This window comes from Heloderma suspectum, chromosome 5 (assembly GCF_057233095.1).
Source record: "Heloderma suspectum isolate Gila_16-S chromosome 5, 16-S_ref, whole genome shotgun sequence".
Lineage (NCBI taxonomy): Eukaryota > Metazoa > Chordata > Lepidosauria > Squamata > Helodermatidae > Heloderma > Heloderma suspectum.
This window is the reverse complement of record NC_139462.1, coordinates 101,277,554-101,296,546: the sequence shown is the minus strand read 5'-3', so window position 1 is coordinate 101,296,546 and position 18,993 is coordinate 101,277,554. Positions and strand designations below refer to the sequence as shown.

At 48.0% G+C, this 18,993-nt stretch overlaps 1 protein-coding gene across 1 annotated transcript; it reads right to left on the bottom strand.

Annotated features, from left to right (window-relative positions):
* PHOX2B (paired like homeobox 2B) lies at window positions 1-9,033 on the bottom strand. The gene is made up of 3 exons (XM_084860328.1): window positions 8,793-9,033; window positions 6,940-7,127; window positions 1-3,064 (listed from the first exon to the last, which is right to left on the bottom strand). Exons 1-3 carry the CDS (start codon window positions 9,031-9,033, stop codon window positions 2,621-2,623), a joined length of 873 nt encoding a protein of 290 aa, XP_084716454.1. The 3' UTR covers window positions 1-2,620.
* Window positions 9,034-18,993: the final 9,960 nt, after the last annotated feature.

The following is an 18,993-nucleotide window of genomic DNA, read 5'->3' as shown; positions in this document are numbered from 1 at the left end:
AGGAAGTTCTCAATAGCCTGTTATTCCTCAGTCAGATCCTTCTCCTTTTCAAGCACCAATCAGTGGTCATTTCTCATGTCAATACTCTTTTAAAAGTCCTCAGTAAATTACACCAAGAGATGTACAGGGCTTGCATTTGCTTTTTGTTTTTATTATCAACAATCAGTTAATGGTACACTCTTGGAAAACTATATGCACATGTAGAAATATTTCCCCTTTTAAATAGAAGCATTCGTTTTAACCACATATAAATAAATCTGAAAACCCTGAAACATAATTTATGATGGTTAATGCTCACAAACATATTCGAACATGAAAGGAAAAAAATAAAATAAAAATAAGACAACATGCAATAGATAACCAAAGCTGATACCATTGCATGAAGCTGGCCTCTCTAAACTCAAAGAAACCGTAACCAGTGAGAACCTCATATCCTCCATAAAGACACACCATAAAGACTACAAGGAGAGAAAACGTTATTCATACGTCTAACTAGAGTAGACAAGTTTGTATCAATATTAACACTATACAATTGAGTCACAGAACACAGTTGTAGAAAGACACAAAAAAGATGTTAACGCATACCTGTCGACATAACTAATACCTAGGTTCTTGTGCCTTTTAAAATAAACATTTAAAAAACCCTAGGAAGGGATGTCTCAAAAGAGCGTGACAATGTCGTAATCTTCAGAATGAATACAATCCATTCACCAGACAGGGATGCTAAATCCCAGCTTGGGGCCATTTTGGACAGAGTTGGTTCACCTTCTGTAAACGTCTCCCTGTACATTAAGTACACAATTACACAAGGTTTGCAGCAACTGCAGTAGAAAGAGGGCAGGGACATAAATGAAAAATCTAATCAATGCTAATAATGATAATAAGAGGATTGGTTATGAGTAATGGTCAGGGCCAAATCATGTTATCACTCTCTGCAAGGCTGGAAGCATGGCCAAGAGCAGCTTCACACATGCATGACGACATTTCTCTACATCGGATTACTGTGCGTTTGATGACAGGCCGCTGGACATTTAAAACAGCCACTGATCAGCACTGGGGTATGATGGGAATGTTCCATCTGGTGTTGGATCTTTAATGGCCGAGGCACGCGTGCAACACATCACTGGATGCTGCCGTTACCAAGTGATGAATATGTCTGTGTGAACCAGCCCCAATTTGTTCATCACGGGCACAAATGAAAACGATTTGGCACGCCACCCTAAACCTTCCTAATGTAGGTTAACCATACCCTCTGACAACCGTCAGATCAAATTAGGTCAACTTGTTTAATCTTAATGTGAAAAAGTAACTTTCGCTAGTGCATGAAGAGCAATCAGTACAACTTGCAACTTCCATGAGGGCTGGCCTACAAAAGATTTCAGCAAGCCTTCAGAATGTGCTCTCCTACATAGAAAACACAGAGTAATCCATTGACGCTACAATCCTAAATGCACTTACTAAGGAGTAAGCTCTACTGAAGACAGTGGGACTTACTTCGGAGTAAATATGCTAGGATTACGCTGTTTAGAGCTTGTAAACCTCTCCCTGTGCCGTCCCCCCCCCCAGCATAAAATCTAGCTTCCAAACTCTTTTAATTTTTAAAACGTCCACATTCATTATAGTTTAGTAAAGTTGTTAAATCTGATACTAAAGCACAAGGCTGGGATTTCTACCATCCTCACAGATACATTCAGAAGCTATGCTCTAGCATGAATTACAACTTATTTACACAGCAACAAGTTACATCTAGTTAATGTCCAATTCGTAAACTAAGAGTATCTCAGTTCGGATTCCTTTTTAATCTAGAGCAGAAAACATCTCCTCTGTACCTGTGCTGGGGCTCTTCCGTCTCTCTTACTTTAAGTGTTCTAAGGCTCAGCTGTGTCCCTGAAAACAAGTCTGGGCCCTCAGCGCACGCCTTGCCCTTGGCGGGAAAGCGGTACTGCGACTCACTCCGAACAGTATTCGACGGGTACATTGGGAGGGTGCGGTTAGCCGGTGGCTGTGCCAAATCACAAATATGTGCTGGAGCAGTTTGTAGGGTGAAACTTGGAAACAACGGGGAGTGGCCACCGGCCAGCCACGTCCAAAGCACATCCGCCCTAAGAAACAGCCCGAGTAAGTGGTGGAAAAAATGCACTGCAGCAGCAGCGACGACGACAACACGACCCTGGCAGCTCGGTGACAGTTTCTCCCGGCAAGAGGCTGCAAAAGGATGGGAGGCGGCCGGAGGCGGAGAGCCGAGATGCAGCGTCGGTGGCGGGCCGGTCCCGTCATTACTGTTCTAGGCCGGCAAGGTTCTTGCAAGCCACCCCGCGGCCAGGTCTTCGGGCGCGTTCTCCGCCGCGGCGCGGCGGGGAAGAAACACCACGCGGCCTCCCACGGGAGCAGGCCTTCGCCGCGGGGGAGCGCAGAGGCCTCCTGCGGCCCGCCGTTCCCGGCGCTCCCACCGCCGGGTCAGAGGCCGCGACGGTGCGCGCAGGGCGGACGCCGGCGCGGCCCCGCGGGTCCCTGCAGGGGGCGCCAAATCCTCGCGCTCAGCCCGGCGGCGATTGGGGGAGCGCCCCGCCAAGCAAGGCTCGGCCCCGCCCCGCGGCGCCGCCCCGCCCCGCCCGGCCGCTCAAAACATGCCGCTCTTCACCAAGGTGCCTTTGGTGCCGTTGGGTCTCTGCAGCGACGAGAGCACGCTGGCGAAGGGCCCGCCTAAGGAATCCGGGATGGAGGCGATGGGCCCCGGCCCGGGCGCCCAGCCTTGGCCGGGCCCCGCCGCCGCCAAGCCGCCGGGCGCCGCGCCTTTGCCGCCCTCCGGGCCGGGCCCGCCGCCGCCGGGCCCGCCTTGGGCCCCGGCAGGGCTGGGCCCGCCGCCTCCGCAGCTGGGCGCCGGGTTGGGGTTGGGCCCGGGCCCGCCGGTGCTGTCTGGGTCGGTGCTCTTGGCCTCCTTGCTCTCATCGTCCCGCGACGAGTCCGATTTCTTCCCCGACGAGCCGTTCTTGGCCGCCGCCGCCGCCGCCGCCGCCGCCCGCTCCTGCTTGCGGAATTTCGCCCGGCGGTTCTGGAACCAGACCTGGGCGAAGGGGGAGAGAGGATGGTTCAGAGGAGTGGACGGGACGGGACGGGACGGGGGGCCGGACACCCCAGGGGAAGGAGGTGCCTCGCAGCGGGCTCCCCAGGCCTCATCCTCTTGACGAACCCGGCCTGGTTAATCCAGAATACCTTCCCGTCACTGCTTCTGTATCTGCAGTATCTGCCCTGGATTAAAGGGCAAAATCCAACATAAGGCCTACTTAGAGTAGACCTCTTGAAATAAATCCAACTTAAATTACTCATGACTAATTTAAATCCCATTCATTTAAGGGGCTTTGCTCTAAGTAGGATTTACATTGGATTTTGCTCAAAGGCCTCGCTCTTCTCTCCCGGGCTCTTTTGAAAGCCGCAAGCACCTGCAGTACTCTGCACCCCTTGATCTTGAGTAACTACCAGTGCTGGTTGTAAATTCCTAATCGCTAGTAAAGATCAGACTGCCACAAACATGTGCCTTGAGCCTGGGGAAACAATCGACCTCCTCCACTTTTTCCATAGTTTTGAAGAGGTAACATTTATTTATTTATTTATTTATTTATTTACAATATTTATATACCGCTCCATATCTAGAACAGATTTTGGAGTGGTGAACACAAGAGATAAAAAACAGTAAAAGGATAAAAAGATTAAAACACCAGTTCAAAATTATGCTCTTTTTAAAAACAATACCAATAAAAACCATGACTGGTTAATTAAGGAATGTCTCTGCTGTTTTCAGGAGGCACTGGAAACAGCACAGTGTTGGCGTCTGCCTGACTTCCAGGGTCAGGGAATTCCAAGAAAGGGGGCCACCAAAGTGAAGGCTCTTCTCCTGGTGGACTCCAATCAGGCAATAAGTCCATGTGGAACCACCAGGAGCAAGCCCTCTGATAACCTCAGTGACTGGGCAGGTTGGTAAAGGAGAAAGCGCTTTCTCAGGTATCTTTGTCTCAAGTTGTTTAGGGGTTTGTACACCAGTATTAAAACCTTAAACCTGGCCTAGTAGTGAATAGGCAGCCAGTGCAATTCTTTCAGCAAAGGAGTTACATTCTGGGAAGGGGCAGCTCCCGACAACAGCTGAGCGGCTGTGTTCTGCACTAGCTCCAGCTTCTGGAGCAGCCTTAAGGGCAGCCCCACATGGAGCGCATTGCGGTAATCCAGTCTTGAGGTTACCAGCACCTGTACCACTGTATTCTGTATTAAGATAGTTTGAGCATGCACTCAAAAGACTTAAAATCTTATTGACTCCACAACTCTTGGCTATCTTGACTAGTGTATAACATGGCCATTTATCAAGTAGCTTAGCCATAGCCATGATTTTGTCAGGTATGATCTGCCAGGTGGCCAGGAGAACTTCACCACAGAGCCCTATCCCATCAAGGAGCTGGGGCAGCAAAATTCTTACCATTTTGCAACATGTTGCAGCCAGCCAGCTTTATCAGGTGGTTACATTTGCTCTGTGATAGAATATGACTTGGTAAATGGCCTTGTAGATTGAGCCCAGTATCCAACTGATGTTAACTAAATGACTTGCGTAATTAATGTGAGTTCAAGGAAGATGTTCAAACTCAACATTGCTGCAAGGTATTGGGATGGCTATTGTTGCCAAGAGCCCTTTTTAAAAAGATGTTATGCTTTCTGTGTGTAGATGGACTATGGGTGGCTACTGGCTTTAGTAGATTGAAGGCTCAGTCCTATGCATGTTTAGACAAAAAGGTCCTACAACTCCCAGCATTCCCCAGCCAGCAATGCTGGCAGCTGTAGGAGTTTTTCTGTCTAAACACTTACAGGATTGCACCCTAAGGCTGTAATCCTATACCCACTTACCTGGGAGTAAGTTCCATTGCACTCAATGGGACTTACTTCTAAGTAGATATGTATAGGACTGCACTGTAAGGCTGCAATGCAATACCCAATTTCCTTGATGTAAGTCCCATCCGATATGTAGGATTGTGCCATAAATATCCAAGTCAGAAATGTTACCATCTCAAACAGTAGTATATGATTTTAGTTGCAGGGTATTTCCTCTGGTTAGGTGAAGGTACACCTAGATGAACTGGAGTAATCTAGGCCTCCTGTGTGGGCAGTGCAAAAATGAAGTACTTTACTGCTGAACTTACAACTGGCATGAACAGTTTGAGAGCCAAGGTACAAACTCGCCCATTATAACTTTAGCCACAGATGCTGGAGACTAGTGTGACTTGCTGGTGATTTCCTTTAGCATTCTGATTGGTCATTGCTGGTAGACAAAAAGGACCCTGGACCACTGGGTATGACCTAGCCAGCTTTTCCCAACCTACTCCCCTCCAGGGGTGTTCTGGGAGTTCTAGTCCAATACATCTGGAGGGTACCAGGTTGAGTTGTTTAGATGTGGCCTGGTATGTTTTGTGGGTGATTGGCCCTGAACCAGAACACTGGTCATCTACACTCAAGATGTTTGCCCGTCACTGGGTAACACCAAGACAGCCATATAATCTCTAAACCCCCACAACCACTATTTTCATTTCTCTGAGGTGCTTCCTGTTCTGTGCTACTGGTGTTCAATAATATCACTCTGTCATTCTCAGCCCATCCTTACAGTTGCTTGCCGGGGGTGGGGTGGGGTGGGGGGGTGTATTCAATGTTAGTCTAACTTAAGTCCCATTCATTTCAATAGGTCTACTCTAAGTAGGACTAACATTGGCTACAACCCCATGCTTTGGCCCGGAGTCGGACACCTTCTTGGCTTGCTGTACAAATGAGCTGCCTCCCTAATCAGCTCCTGTAACATATTAGGATCCTGAACAGCTCTGTTTATTTAGAAGTAAACCCCATTATGCCAATGGGACTTCCCCCGTAGTAAGTGTTTATAGGATTGCGGCATTAACAACCTACATTGTTATTTCTTAACACGTTTTAAACCAGTCTTTTGTGCTCACAATCAGGATGCTAAAGAGTGGTAAAGGGATGGAATGTTTACGAAGATTCTAATCCACATCAGTGGATACCAAATAACAGTCATTTCAGGTCAGTGAATCTGATAAAGGGGGATATATATACCTGGACTGCAGATCAGGTGATCACACTGTAGAGCATATTTGATTTTGATGTAGGACCCTTCCTATTTTTAGAACCCATATTTACAGGTTGCTAAGCAAGAAATTAAATTATGTTTCCACAGACATGAGCATTACAGGCAAGAACTAGAAACGTTACACTTGTTCAAAAATCACAAGGGACCGAAATATTTAGTTCAGCCTCTCCCACAAGGCTGCATGTTCCTTGCCTCATTGCCACACACTGCCCTCCTCAGCCATCCAGTTGATAATATTCCTCCTGCCAAGGACAGGAATGGACAAGGTATCTATTCACATGAAACAGATGGCTCCCATAAGTGAGCCAAGCCACAAGGATGACATGTCCTGGCCACTAAAGCCTATAAGAAAATTGCTGCCTTGTCCCAAGTATGTTGAGACTGTTCTTGGATGTCAAACATTATGCCTATTTTATTTCAGTACAGAAAATGCCTCCTATGGCTGATGGGGAAATGGCTAGATCCAAAGTAGATGACCAACCTTCCCCACCCCCCAAACAGGGTTTAGAACTGAATTTTTAAAACGAAACAAACTATGCACCATTTTCAGACAATGTGTCCCCCGCCCCCCAATGTGTCAAAGCGAACACTCTTCAGGCTTTGGTTATCAGTCTCAAGTTTTCAGCTTGTATCTGAATTGCCCTGAAAAATCCGAGTAGATCACCCGTTCCGCATTTGTGCCACAAGTTTGCACCGGATGAAGTGGGCCCGGGCTGTTGCAGCTGCATTGGAAGTAATTCGCAAGGGCGCATCTTAAGCGCTCCAGAATGCATAAAACCAGTGCTCTCAACGCATCCTTTACCAACCTGAACTCTGGCTTCGGTGAGATCGATTTTCAAGGCCAGTTCCTCCCTGGTGTAGATATCTGGGTAGTGGGTCTCTGCGAATACCCTCTCCAGTTCTTTAAGCTGGGCGCTGGTGAACGTGGTCCGAATACGCCTTTGCTTCCTTTTCTCGTTCAAGCCTCCGTGGTCGGTGAAGAGCTTGTAGGGAACTAGGGAAGGGGGGGGGGGGAGAGACAGACCAGTTGATAAGGCTCTGAGATTACCCCGAAAAATTTTTAAAAAGAATTGCCGTTCCAGAGCTCAGTATTCAAACTGTATCTGTGTAACTAGGTTGCAACGCTATGGGTTGGATCCAGATGTAGTCATGCTTAGAGCCGACCCACTGAAACCAGTAGAGCATAAGTTAGTCATGACAAACGTAAGTCCCATTGATTTCAATGCGTCTACTCTAACTATGGATAAATATGGATACACATACAAAAGAGTTAAAATTTACTTTCGACTAGACCCGCCTACGATTGTGCTGTCCGAGAATTAACCGAAAATCGTGCCCATTTCGTTATGCCGCTCCCTGGGATAGCTAAATTTTAGGAATGGACCCACCGAAATGAATGGGAAAATGTAGTTTGACATGAAATTGATACTTGGGAAGGGGGATGCGAGTTTTGCAGATGGGTTGTCGAACATGTACACTTTGCTAAGTATGAATGGAGACGGGGTGGTGAATTGGAATGACAGACAAATCTGGCCATCGGTTCCCACCTCATAATCGCGAAGGGGCGAAAACAGTTGATGGCAAATCAAGCCTTGGACCAGCGTTCACACACTAAATGCGGATGGTGAGCGTTTGTACGAGAGGTCTGCCAGGCTGGGATGTCTTAAAAACGCTACCTTCTCGTCGCCGATCTAGTTTAGCTTGGTTTAAACCCGAAACCAAAAACTAAACTAAAAACCAAGTCCAAAAGCGCCCGTAGGAAACGTCGAGGATGCTATCCTGCTCCCACTGAATTCAACAGCAGCAGCGCTCCATTGAGTTGAATGGAGCGAGACAAGCAGATGCTATTTATCCTGCACAGGTTTACTCGGAGGTAAATCCCATTGAGTTCAGTGGGGCTTACTCCTAGGTAAGTGTGTTCAGGATTGCATCGCAGGACACCTCCGGGACTGACAAGGACGTGATGAATCTCGCCCCTCGGTGGGAGATCGCCTCCCTTTCGACCAAGCGGATTTTGTTCCGAGAAAGGTGCTTAAAGGAAATAAAGGCACGAAAGCAAGCATCCTAGGAGTTGTGTGTGTGCGTGCGTGTGCGTGTGTGCATATAGATATACAGACCCACACACAGAGAGTATGCACATACATCTCAGTCTTTTATCTCTTGGTGGCTTGTTGTTGCTGGTGGATGTGGTCTCTTAAAAAAGAAAAAAAGAGACGATGATGGTGGTGGTGAAGAAGAAGACAACAGTGTCAGTAATGAGCTTTTCCTCTTGGCTTATTTAATTATTTCCCTAGCTTTTCCGTCTCTCTCGCAAAGTAAATAAATTATGCCGATCATTTTGGCAGCTTAAGATAATTTTGTTGGCGGTTTCGGGTGTGACTTCGGATAGTGTAACGGTGTAAGTGAATTACACCCCCCTTCTTCCTCTCTCTCTCTCTCTCTCTCTCACTCTCCCCCTCCCCCGCTCCTCTCCTCTCTTTCCCTGCAATCGCTCCTAACGTGATAAATCCTTTCATTTGTGTAAGCAAATTTCGTTTGGCAAATACTAAACACATCGCCATTTCCGAAATGCAATCAAGGCGAGCTTTTCGGCGGGGCTTGGCTTCCCCTCCTCTCCTGTTCCCTGAGTCGCCAGCCAGCCAGGCGGAGGGGTCCTTACCTGCCGCGTAGGGACTGCTCTGGTGGTCCCTAAGAGTGCCCAGGCTGCAGGATCCGGGCGTGAGGGACGGGCACCCGGAGGTGGCCCCGAAAGTGGTCCTGATGGGGTTATACTGGAAGCCACTCGCCTGGCTGCACGAGCTGAAGTCCGCATAAGCCGAAGCCAGGCTGGACGTATCCATGCCAGCCATACACGACTCGTAGGCGGAGGAATTGAGGTAAGAATATTCCATTTTATACATTGAAAAGGCCCGGGGTGGCCCAGCCAGCGGGTTTGGGGGGCTGGCGGCGGGGGGAAGCGGCGGCGCCTCGGGTCGGGCTGGCGAAGGGGGGCCGGGGGCGGGTGGATGGGCGGGCGAGCCAAGGCGAGGGAGAGATGCTCACAGCTCGGCTCTTGCTTCCAGAGTGGCCTCCCCGCTACCAGCCGAGCCGAGTTTTATGAAAAAACGGCTCCTATGAGCTGCCTTGCCTGAGGTCTCTAGAGCATATCGTCCTCATAATAAACTTGGCTCTTTCCACTTGGACAATAGCGAAGCGGTTGGTCTGAACGCTGGCGCTCTTTACATGACAATAACTCATCAGTCTATTGGGCTGGCAACTGGGGTGGGGGTGAGGTGGGGGGAGCAAGGAAAGAGTGGAAGAGGAGGGGGGAGAGAGAAGGAAAGAGAGAGGGAGGGAGGGAGGGAGGGAGGGAGCTGTCCAAGTTCCCTCTGGCTGATTCCTGCATCTCTAATTAGAATTTAATACACACCATTGATGTCCCCGAGCCTCCTTTTTCTAAGCAGACTCCCTGCCCTTTAATTCAATCAGCCTCCTTTGGAAAGAATGAAAGTTGGGTGACGATTTTCCCTGATGCGATTTGCCCGAGCTTTTAAGCCTCCTTTTTAACTGATCATATATACCTTGGAAGAAAGAACCGTGTGTGTGTGTGTGTGTGTGTGTGTGTGTGTAGAGAGAGGAGAGAGAGAGGGAGGTTCCCTCACTCCATTAAAAAAAATCCTCCCCCTTCCCCTGCCTTAAAAAAAAAAAATATTAAGGAGAAAAACCTTGATGTCATCGTTCGAAACCTGTTTTGTAAGAGTGTTACACGCTCAATTTCACGACAAAGAGACCCCCTGAAGAGCGTGAAATGTTATGAAGGGCCAGGACACTGGCAGAACTCGGGCACCCTCTGAAATTGGCCGGGGGGGGGCACGGTGGGTAGGTGGAGGCGGCGGCGCCAGGAGCAGGCAGGACTCTGTGAGGGAGGGGCTTTCTCCAGAAGGCACCTGGTCCAAGGGGAAAGTATCCCAGCCTTTCCTCGTCACAGACTGGGCTTGGTAGTGGTCAGTTTTTAATATTTATTCGTTCCCCGCCGCCCCCTCCCCAGTTTGTTGGATCTTGACCCCCCCCCCTTGAATCAACCAACGAGAAAAGCTCTCCCACGACCAGCACCTGGACTCTAAATACAACTCTTAGACTCAGGCCTGAGTTTAAGATGCTGATCGGTGCACATGTAAGTTTTGTTTGTTTGTTCCTCCTCCAGATTCATTTTGAGTCCATTCTCTCTCCTCGCCCCCTCGTTGAAATGCGAGCCCCCACCCCACCCGGATAGCGCGAATGTGCATGTGATCCAAAATACATGTCCCCAACCAGAACTAATACACATTTTACAATCCCATGGATTTTAAGCGGGAGAGATTTCAGCATTCTTCCGTCGAAACCGATGGGCCTTTAAAGTGTTTAATTTTAATTTTTCTGTAATAGATCGTGCCTTTTCATTTTTGTACTTATTTCTTTACCTGAAATTGGAAAACTATAAAATAATAACACATTTACACTTTAAAACAGTACCATCCACAACTCGGTGACTTGATTTTCTTGACGAAGCCAAAACCTTTTCCCACTTTACTTGCACTCTATAGCTCCCTTTGAAACACCACTCTTCACATGCCCTTGTATTAATTATATTATTTATCTGTTTAGTCATTCCTCTATTCCTCCCCTCCGATCTCGACCTAATCTCAAATGGTCACTGCGGGTTTCACTGAGCCCCGGTTGCGCGCCGGGCGGTCCCTTAGTTGTGGACGAATCTTATCCTCCCCGCCCCGATATAATATTCATACGGTTCATTTTCTTTTATTAAAATCTTCCTCTCCCCTGGGCTGGTAGAGAAAACGGCGAGACGAAAATCGAAAAAAAGGGGAGCAAGGTCCCAACGCTCCTTCCTCGCAAAACCAACCCACCCTGGATATTTCATAAGATATAAATGTGCGGGTAATTAGCTTCATTACATTCATTACCTCCCTTTCTGTCCTCAGTAACAAGTCGGTAATTACAGTAACAAACTCAGAGAGTATTTACAGGGGGCCTTTAGACCGATCCGCCGTCCTTGCCGAGCGTTAAGTGGTTTACATTCCAAGGCGGCCAAAATGGGGCGGGGGGGACGCGGCGCGCCGGGCTGCCAGCCCCAGCCTTTTGACTGCCCTTCCCAAAGACGGGCGAGCGGGACGTAACTGCGGGGGCCGCGGGGGCCGAGGAGCTGCGCGTTAGCCACGGGAGTCGCCGAGGCTCACCGGCGATGAGCAGCAGAATAAAGGATTCCTGAAAGGACAACACCCCCCCCCCCCCGCCCCCGAAAAAGAGGGCCGAGGTCCCGCTCCACCCCCGGCCGAGGCCTTGCGGCGAGTTCGAGCGGCGCGCCTGCAGCTCCCCTCCGATCGTTCGGATGCTCTCGGAGGAGGCGCAACGTGAACTGGATGAAGCGCCGGTCCTGGGGTGGGACCCTAGGGAGAGAAACAGGGACGCGGCGGCGGCGGCTCCAGAGCAGGCGAGGAAAGTGGGGGAGGAGGCGGAGAGAAGGGCGGCTTTCCATGCTGGGATCAAGGTTTCGGGAAGGCCTCGCCAGGCTCCCGAACGGGACTGGAGGGCCGGGGCAGCAGGACGCCCGTCTCCAGCCTCCCAGCATCTGAAAGGGCAGCGAAGAGCGATGAGGATCGGAGGGCGGCCACCAGCTCCGCGGGGCTCCCTCGGCCCTCTGGCCCACGAATGGGAAGAGAGGACCCCGCTCTTCCGTCGGCCACGGCCCCAAGCGGAGTCCCCGGGAATGGCTCCAGCCCAGCGCGCCACCCGCCTTCCGAAGGCCTCTCCTGTTCCACGTGGTCTCGCCTGTTCCGACTCGGCCGAGGGAGCAAAGCCGGCCCCGGAAAAATCACACCGGCGACACCTGCTTCCCTCCAACGCAGCGCCGAGATGAATGAGGACCTCAGGCCAAATTTAGGTCTCCTCTGTGCGCTTCGTGGTATGGTTCTTACCCGATTCCTGCCCTATTTTGTGGCAACGGTGATGTTTAAGAACACGAGAAAAGCCCTGCTGGATCACACCAAGGGGGCATTTAGTTCTCCAGCTTCCGGATGCCAACAATGGCCAGCCGGATGCTGCCAGGAAGCCTACAAGTCGTGCATAAAGTCAAACAGCCAAGCATCTGGTATTCAGAGGTATACTGTGCTGAAGATGGAGGTTCCATTGAGCCACCATGGCTGACACTCTGGATATTACTAATTCTTCATGTATTTGGCTCACCATTAAAAAGAAAAGAAATCTAAGCTATGGCACTGAATTCTAGAAGCTAGCTATGGATTGTGTGAACTGGTGTGGCCTTTTGCCAGTTCTGAGCCTACTGCATATACTTTTTGTTTGGTGGCTCCCCAGTTTTAGTACCAGGAGTGGGAGAAATAATCTCCCTCTATCCAGCCTTTCCATACCGTTCATGTTTTTATACACCTCTATCATGTCCTCCTGCCCTCTTAGCCTTATTTTGAAACTAAAAAGTGTCCAACAGCCTGTTCTCATAGGGAATGTGCACCAGATCTTGATCATTTGGGTCGCTCAGTTCTAAAACTTTTTCCAGGGCTACAGTATCATATTTCAGATCAGAACTCTATACAACATTCCGAATGTGGCTGCTCCTTTCTTATTTATTTGGACAACATGTAACCTTTCAACCAAGAATTCTCAATGTGGGGCACAATTTTTAAAAGACAGCATTAAATTAAAACCCACAACAGTAGTATGCAGTAAAGAAGGGGCAAATTAAAGCGACAGAGTCCACATCAGAACTGCAACTAACATCAAAAGCCTGCCTGAAAAGAACAGTCTTAACTGCCTGCTTAAAGGCACGTGGTGGGTCTAGAGCTTAGGGGCCACTAGCCTAATGGATGGAGGAAGGAATCCCCAAAGGATTCTGAATGTGAGATCTTGAGCAGGAAGCTATGAATGGAAGAAGGTGGTTCCTTGGGTATCCTCAGCTTAGACCATTAAAGAAGGCTTTAAAGAGGAATACTTTGAACTGAGCCAGAAATACATCAGCTACTAGTGGAGCTCATGCAAGATTGGTGTTGTATGCTCTCTGTGACAAACCCTGGAGTTTAGCCTGGCTGACACCACTTTCTGTTTTCAAGCACCCTTCAAGGGCAGCGTCTTGTAGAGCACATTATAGTAGTCTAGTTGAGAAGTTACCGGGGTATGCACCATCATGTTCAGATAAGAGCATTATGATAGTGGCCATTCTATTTTCGATCCTTTCTCAAAAATTTCCAGCAGTGACTTTGCCTTTTTCATTGGTGTTGCACACTGAGTTGGCATTTTCGATGAGATAACCCTGTACACTGAGCTGATGTGTTTATTCAAAATGTGTACCTCACTTTCCTTGATAAAATAAACTCCAAGTGGCTTACAAAAAGTTTTCAGCGAGCTGTTCCCACAACCCCAAGAGATCTCTTTCCTAAGCAGTCACAGCCAGTTCAGATCCCATCAGCATATATATGACGCTGGGTGGCGGTGGAGTTTTTATTTGTTTTGTTGCACCAGTATCCATCACCTTGCACTTACTCACACAGAATCACATTTGCCATTCACACAGTTTGGAGAGAGCCTCGTGTCATTCTTTGCAGTCTGCTTGGGATTTAACCATTCTAAGTAATTTTGTGTCATTCACCAGTTTGGCTACCTCATCGCTCCCCCGGCTCCTGATCATTTATGAATAAGTTAAAATCACTCCATCCCAACACAGATCCTTGGGAGAACCCATTGTGAAAACTGCCCATCCTATCATCTGCTTGCTGTTCTTTACACCAACCCTCCTATATAATATGTGTCTTTGTGAAAATGTAGCTTCCTTTCTGTTTAGACAGATAAAATGTATGTCTTTATTTATCTTCAACATTTCTATCTCTTCTGTTTATCAAAATATACTCACGGCGGACAAGTGAAAAGTTTGCCTAGTCCTAGGCCGGCTACCTAGTTCCCTCAGCACTGAAGCAATCCCGTGGCACCATAGGCCAAAACCATATAATGTGGTAGGAAAAAGCCTACATCAGCAGGCTGTATATGCAGAAGACAAAATCTAATGCCGCAATATATTTATTAGTCCTTAAGATGCCATAGGAATCTGTTGTTTTTGTTACAACAGACTGAAAGCAGTGCTGTTCTGGGACACATCTTCTCTTTGTTATTCCAAAGTTAGTCTGTGCTTGCCAGTTTTACGGCACTAAAACAGGTTGGGCTGAAGCGGAGAGCGTACAACAACCTTGCAGTGTTATTCATTGCTCTTATCCCCACATCGCAAGCTGTGCTGAAAGAGTTGTTTACAACAATCCTGCAGTCAAACCCCTCTTGCAGGTTCGAGGGCAGAGCTGAGAAAGAGCAGCTTACAGCAGCCCTGCAATGCAGATGCTGTAAATATCCCCCATATCTTTCAGGATGCACCAAAGGTTGATCTCCTTATATTTCTCTATCAGACCTCCTCCCAGGCCAAAGCTGTGACTGCCATTGCCATGTAGCCAAAATGGCGACACCAGTACATGAGGGCGGTTTCAGCAGGCTCAGGGGAAACCCCAAAGTTTGCAGAAGTATAAAAGAATCTGGTTGGGGGGGGGGACCTAAGGGGAGGAAGCCCAATGAGGACTGAGCATGCTCAGCGGCCACAAAATGCTAACTGGTTGTTGTTGGAAAATGGGGTGGTGGACTGAAGTAGCTGGAATTCTGAACAGCAGCCGCATTTTATTGCAGGTCTCACTTCTATGGTCTTCTAGCGCTCAACTTGAATGGTTCTTATGCTCTGAAGGCAAATGCATTTAGCTTGCCTTTAGGAAGTCCCAGCTTCTGGGACTTCCCTGGCTTAGCAACAGACACAGGCTGGTATACATGGGATCCACCGTAGAGAGATTCTTCATGGCTTTTCCACTACATCAGGGTCGTTGAACGTCTTTCAGCCTGAGGGCCAAATGCCATTTTGGAGACATTCTCAAGAACCTCATTCCAGTCATGGATGGGGCCAAAATTCCAAAAATACCAGTATATTTTAGCTTAAAGTTCTTACTGCCTTAGGAGAAATATTTCAACCTTTTAGAATGGGGGGAAAACTACGCCACAGCTGGGAAACCACCAAATGATCAGGGGAAAGGGGAGGGGGCAGGGAGAAGGGGCGTGGCCATCTGAGGAACCCTGTAAGGTTGGGTCGGAATGCCAGGTTGGCTGGATTTGGCTTGTGGGCCTGCGGTTCTGTACCCCTGCTTTATAGGTCAGATCAAAGTTTGGTCAATGCTGAGTCCTGTTCATCCAGAGAGATAGTTTTGTATGCATTTTAGTGACCTAGGAGAAATATCCCAAACTTCTCAACTCATACATGAGCTTACAGCTTCTTTGTTGGAGAATTTGTCCTCACCCATCCCACCTAATCCCATCCCACCTGATCCTGCGGCTTCTTGATGCTGACACAGCCCTCGCTCACCCCTATGCGCTTAGCCAGAGCTTGTGTATCATCTCGAACACAAGGCGTACAACAGGGTCGGTGAGTTTCCACGTTCAGCTGCAAGTCATGGTAAACGTTGAGTGATAGCATAAGGGGAACAAGCCTTCAGAGTATGGACAACGCTGTTCATACATGTGATTGAGCAGACCCTGTGATTGAGCAGACCCTCTATTCCAAGTTCCTTTGTAAGGTACTTTTCTCTCCCTTGCGAAGTGTCCATGAAGCTCCAGCAATACTTCGTAGAATAGGAGGGAAAGAATGTTCTTTGTATTTGCCTTTTTAAACACTGAAGCCGGATAGGTCTCTTGGTGGAGGATGTAGGAATTATTAGTCCTTTCTTTCTCTGCGCCATTCTCTCAGGTGTGTGTGTGGTGGGCGGTGGGGCAGTGCTTCCTGCCTTTTGACTAAACTCAGACTTACCAGCTTCTGACCCCAGAGAGAGCTTTTTGTGGCTGCATGGCTGGGAGAAAGGTAGCACGTGCTATTTTTCCTTCCTGAACACTGGAGTGACGAGAAGGTGCATCTCTTGATCCTGTCCATATGCACAGCATTTTAGGTTGTAAGCTCTAGTCAGATTTCATCTCAGTGACCCTTTTCTGCTACCTGGAGATGTCTAGGAGGCATGAGATGTGCCTCTAGGCCAAACGCTAGTACCAGGGCTTGGATTTAACTACACAGAGGAAATCTAAGGATGTTTTCACATCCTTAGATTCAGTAGCGAACCCAAGGTTGACTGGCCAGAACTAAGCGTTTTCTGCACCCTTCGGCATGGCTCTATTATTTTCAGTGCACATAGGGCCTCCAACCAGAGGTGATATCACTACCCAGGGTTGTTGCTTAGCCTGGCTGTTACATATGACTAGAACAAAGATGGCCGTCATAGTGCTATCAACCAATAAGTGCCATGGATAGGACTGTTAATTCTAGGCTTGGGGTCTCCAGTGCGGTGCCCGTGGGCATCAACATGCCAGTGGACACCCCTCTTGGCACCCTGCCTGCCCCTCCCAATTTTTATTTTATTTCTGGGAGGCTGGCTGGCATTGCACAACAAAGTGGTGATCCTCATTTGGATTCAGAGCTCAGACCCCACCTCTGCTTCATACTTAGATTCTTAGGCAAATTGCTTTTCTTTTAGTTTCACCAATTTGTCTTTTGAAAAAAATGAGTGTTTTGTGACCAGCCATTTTATGAATGGGCAAGCCCCTCATGGCAGCCATTTTGTGAGAGCACCCACAACCCTCCAAATTCCAAATGACCCCACTGACCCAAACTGTTTGGGGGGCTCTGTTCCAGGCACAGGAGCTTTCTGGTCAAGGGCCAGCTCTGCTCCCGGCCACAACAACCCCTGAAGTGGTCTTTTTCATACCTACCTGCTTGTTATTCATGAGCACTGTGCCTGATCCAGCTCTGCCACAGCTGTAAGACAACAGTGTAAGGCTTCCTACTGTGGCTAGATCAAATAGAAAGTGTCTGGACATTGCATTTTGAGGTTGCTTAGCAACTGTAAGGCACGTTTCTCTTTTTATCTGGATTCAACAAAAGATTGGGTCGGAGTCTGCAGCACTGATCTGTTAAGCAGGAAATGGTAAAGGTAAAGTGTACATGTGGAGGTATAGAAGTTGATGGTTGAGTCCCTTGGTTACCTAGCAACTGCCATTAGGGCACTCCCTTTCTCTCAGAATATGAAAATGACTGGGCTGGGTTTGGAAGAGTAGCAAGAATGCTACTGGAAGTGTTTCGGAGCTTTCATAACACTGTGGAAGGATGTTGGACCCATGCAGTCTGGCTCTCCCTGCAGGAGCAAATCACTAGTTTATCCACAAGGCATATATTCCCTGACTGCGACCTTCAGAGATGGTCATGAACTTATGACGTGAAATTACTGGCATGGAATGTAGTAAAAATAGGCCTATACAACTCATGACTAAGGATGGGCAAATCTGTCAATTTTGGTTTTGCCCAGTTTCTCATTTTCCTGACCAGAAGTTTGTTTCAGTCCATTTCTGTATAGATCTATGAATTTGGCACCCAAAAAGTCTGCACAAAAATTTATATACATGCATTTCTTCTAACACATTTTTTGGGGGATGTACTTTTTGTAGTGTGCACACTTTTTTCAAGTGATTTTACCCTAATATGTGTTTTGCGTGTACTTTCTCCTAATATGCATACTTTGTTCACGCTTAATATATGCATTTTTGGGTTGTGAATTGCATCACAAAATTCTGGGAAGTATGGATTTTGGTTTGCGAATGTGTTCTGATTTGCATAAGAAGGGGTAGGCAACTTGGTGCCCGTAGGCTCTCCATAGTTTTGGATAGGGTTCTAGCCCTACTTGGAGATGTTGGGGATTGAACCTGTGACCTTCTGCTTGCAAAGCATGTGCTCTACCATTGAGCCACAGCCCTTCCAGTTTGCGGCAGTGGCAGCCTGAGATGGAGACAGCTCTTTCTCTCAAAGTCTTACATGGGGCTTTAAAAACCTTTCCTAGCCCCCATGGGCTGCAACTGAGGCAGCAAAATAAGTCTGTTAACAATAGCCTTGGTGTTACAGGACTCCATTATGCCCCAGCATCTACCCAACTGTTTTCTTTGTTCCTCACATATGGTGCCTGTATTGGCCCAGGTTTCTCTTCACCCGCTTGCCACCTTCTAGTTTCCATTCAGGGTGCCAGCGACCCCAACAGTCCTGTGGTCTGCTGTTCTTTTCACTTTATACTGCCTCCTTTCAGTCCCCTAAGCAAATGCCCTTGACTCAATTATCTCCCCCTCTGTTTTCGTATTTATTTATTCATTCGTTTTAGTGCAAAAAACTTTTGTTGGTTCTTTTCTCTTTCCCCCAAATTTGCCTCTACAGATGAAAGACCCACGGGGTTCCCCCTTCCTCTCCCTTGAGCCTGAACGACTCCAAGGCCCTTTGGCTTTTTTGTTTGGAGTTGTTCTTTTTACACACGAGCTGTTCTCCTCAAAAGTTGTAGCAAATGGTTAATTTGATTATTGCAACTATAGACCAACTGCTTTAGCAGCCTTCCACCACGCGTCTGGAGGGGGAAAGAGAACCCATCTATACGAACTAATCAAATCAAAATGAAGTGTGGAAGGGGGATAAAAAAACCTTCCTGACTTCCAAGCGGCACAAATAGAATTAAGTGTCACCAATCCCCCCCCCTTTCTTCCATTCCAAAAAGGAGGCTTTTGTCTACCCATCACAAATTCAGATCCAGCCAACCAGAAATACAGTTTCTTGCTCTGCTGTTTATTAATACAGGCTAGCGAAGGGGAGATGTGTGTGAAGTTTCTCTTTCCTTCTGTAGATTGTTAAAGCAACAGCAAGAAAGGTCATGCTTTTTACAAAATAGTGGGAAAGGCGATGAAAGCAGAGAACCAAGAGTGGGCATCTGAGAACAGCAATA

Coding starts and splice junctions, on each gene's coding strand:
- PHOX2B (XM_084860328.1), bottom strand. CDS start 9,033: ATGTATAAAATGGAATATTCTTACCTCAATTCCTCCGCCTACGAGTCG. Junction 7,128..8,792: donor GAGCAGTCCCTACGCGGCAG/GTAAGGACCCCT, acceptor CCCCTTCCCTAG/TTCCCTACAAGCTCTTCACC. Junction 3,065..6,939: donor TCACCGAAGCCAGAGTTCAG/GTTGGTAAAGGA, acceptor CCCTTCGCCCAG/GTCTGGTTCCAGAACCGCCG.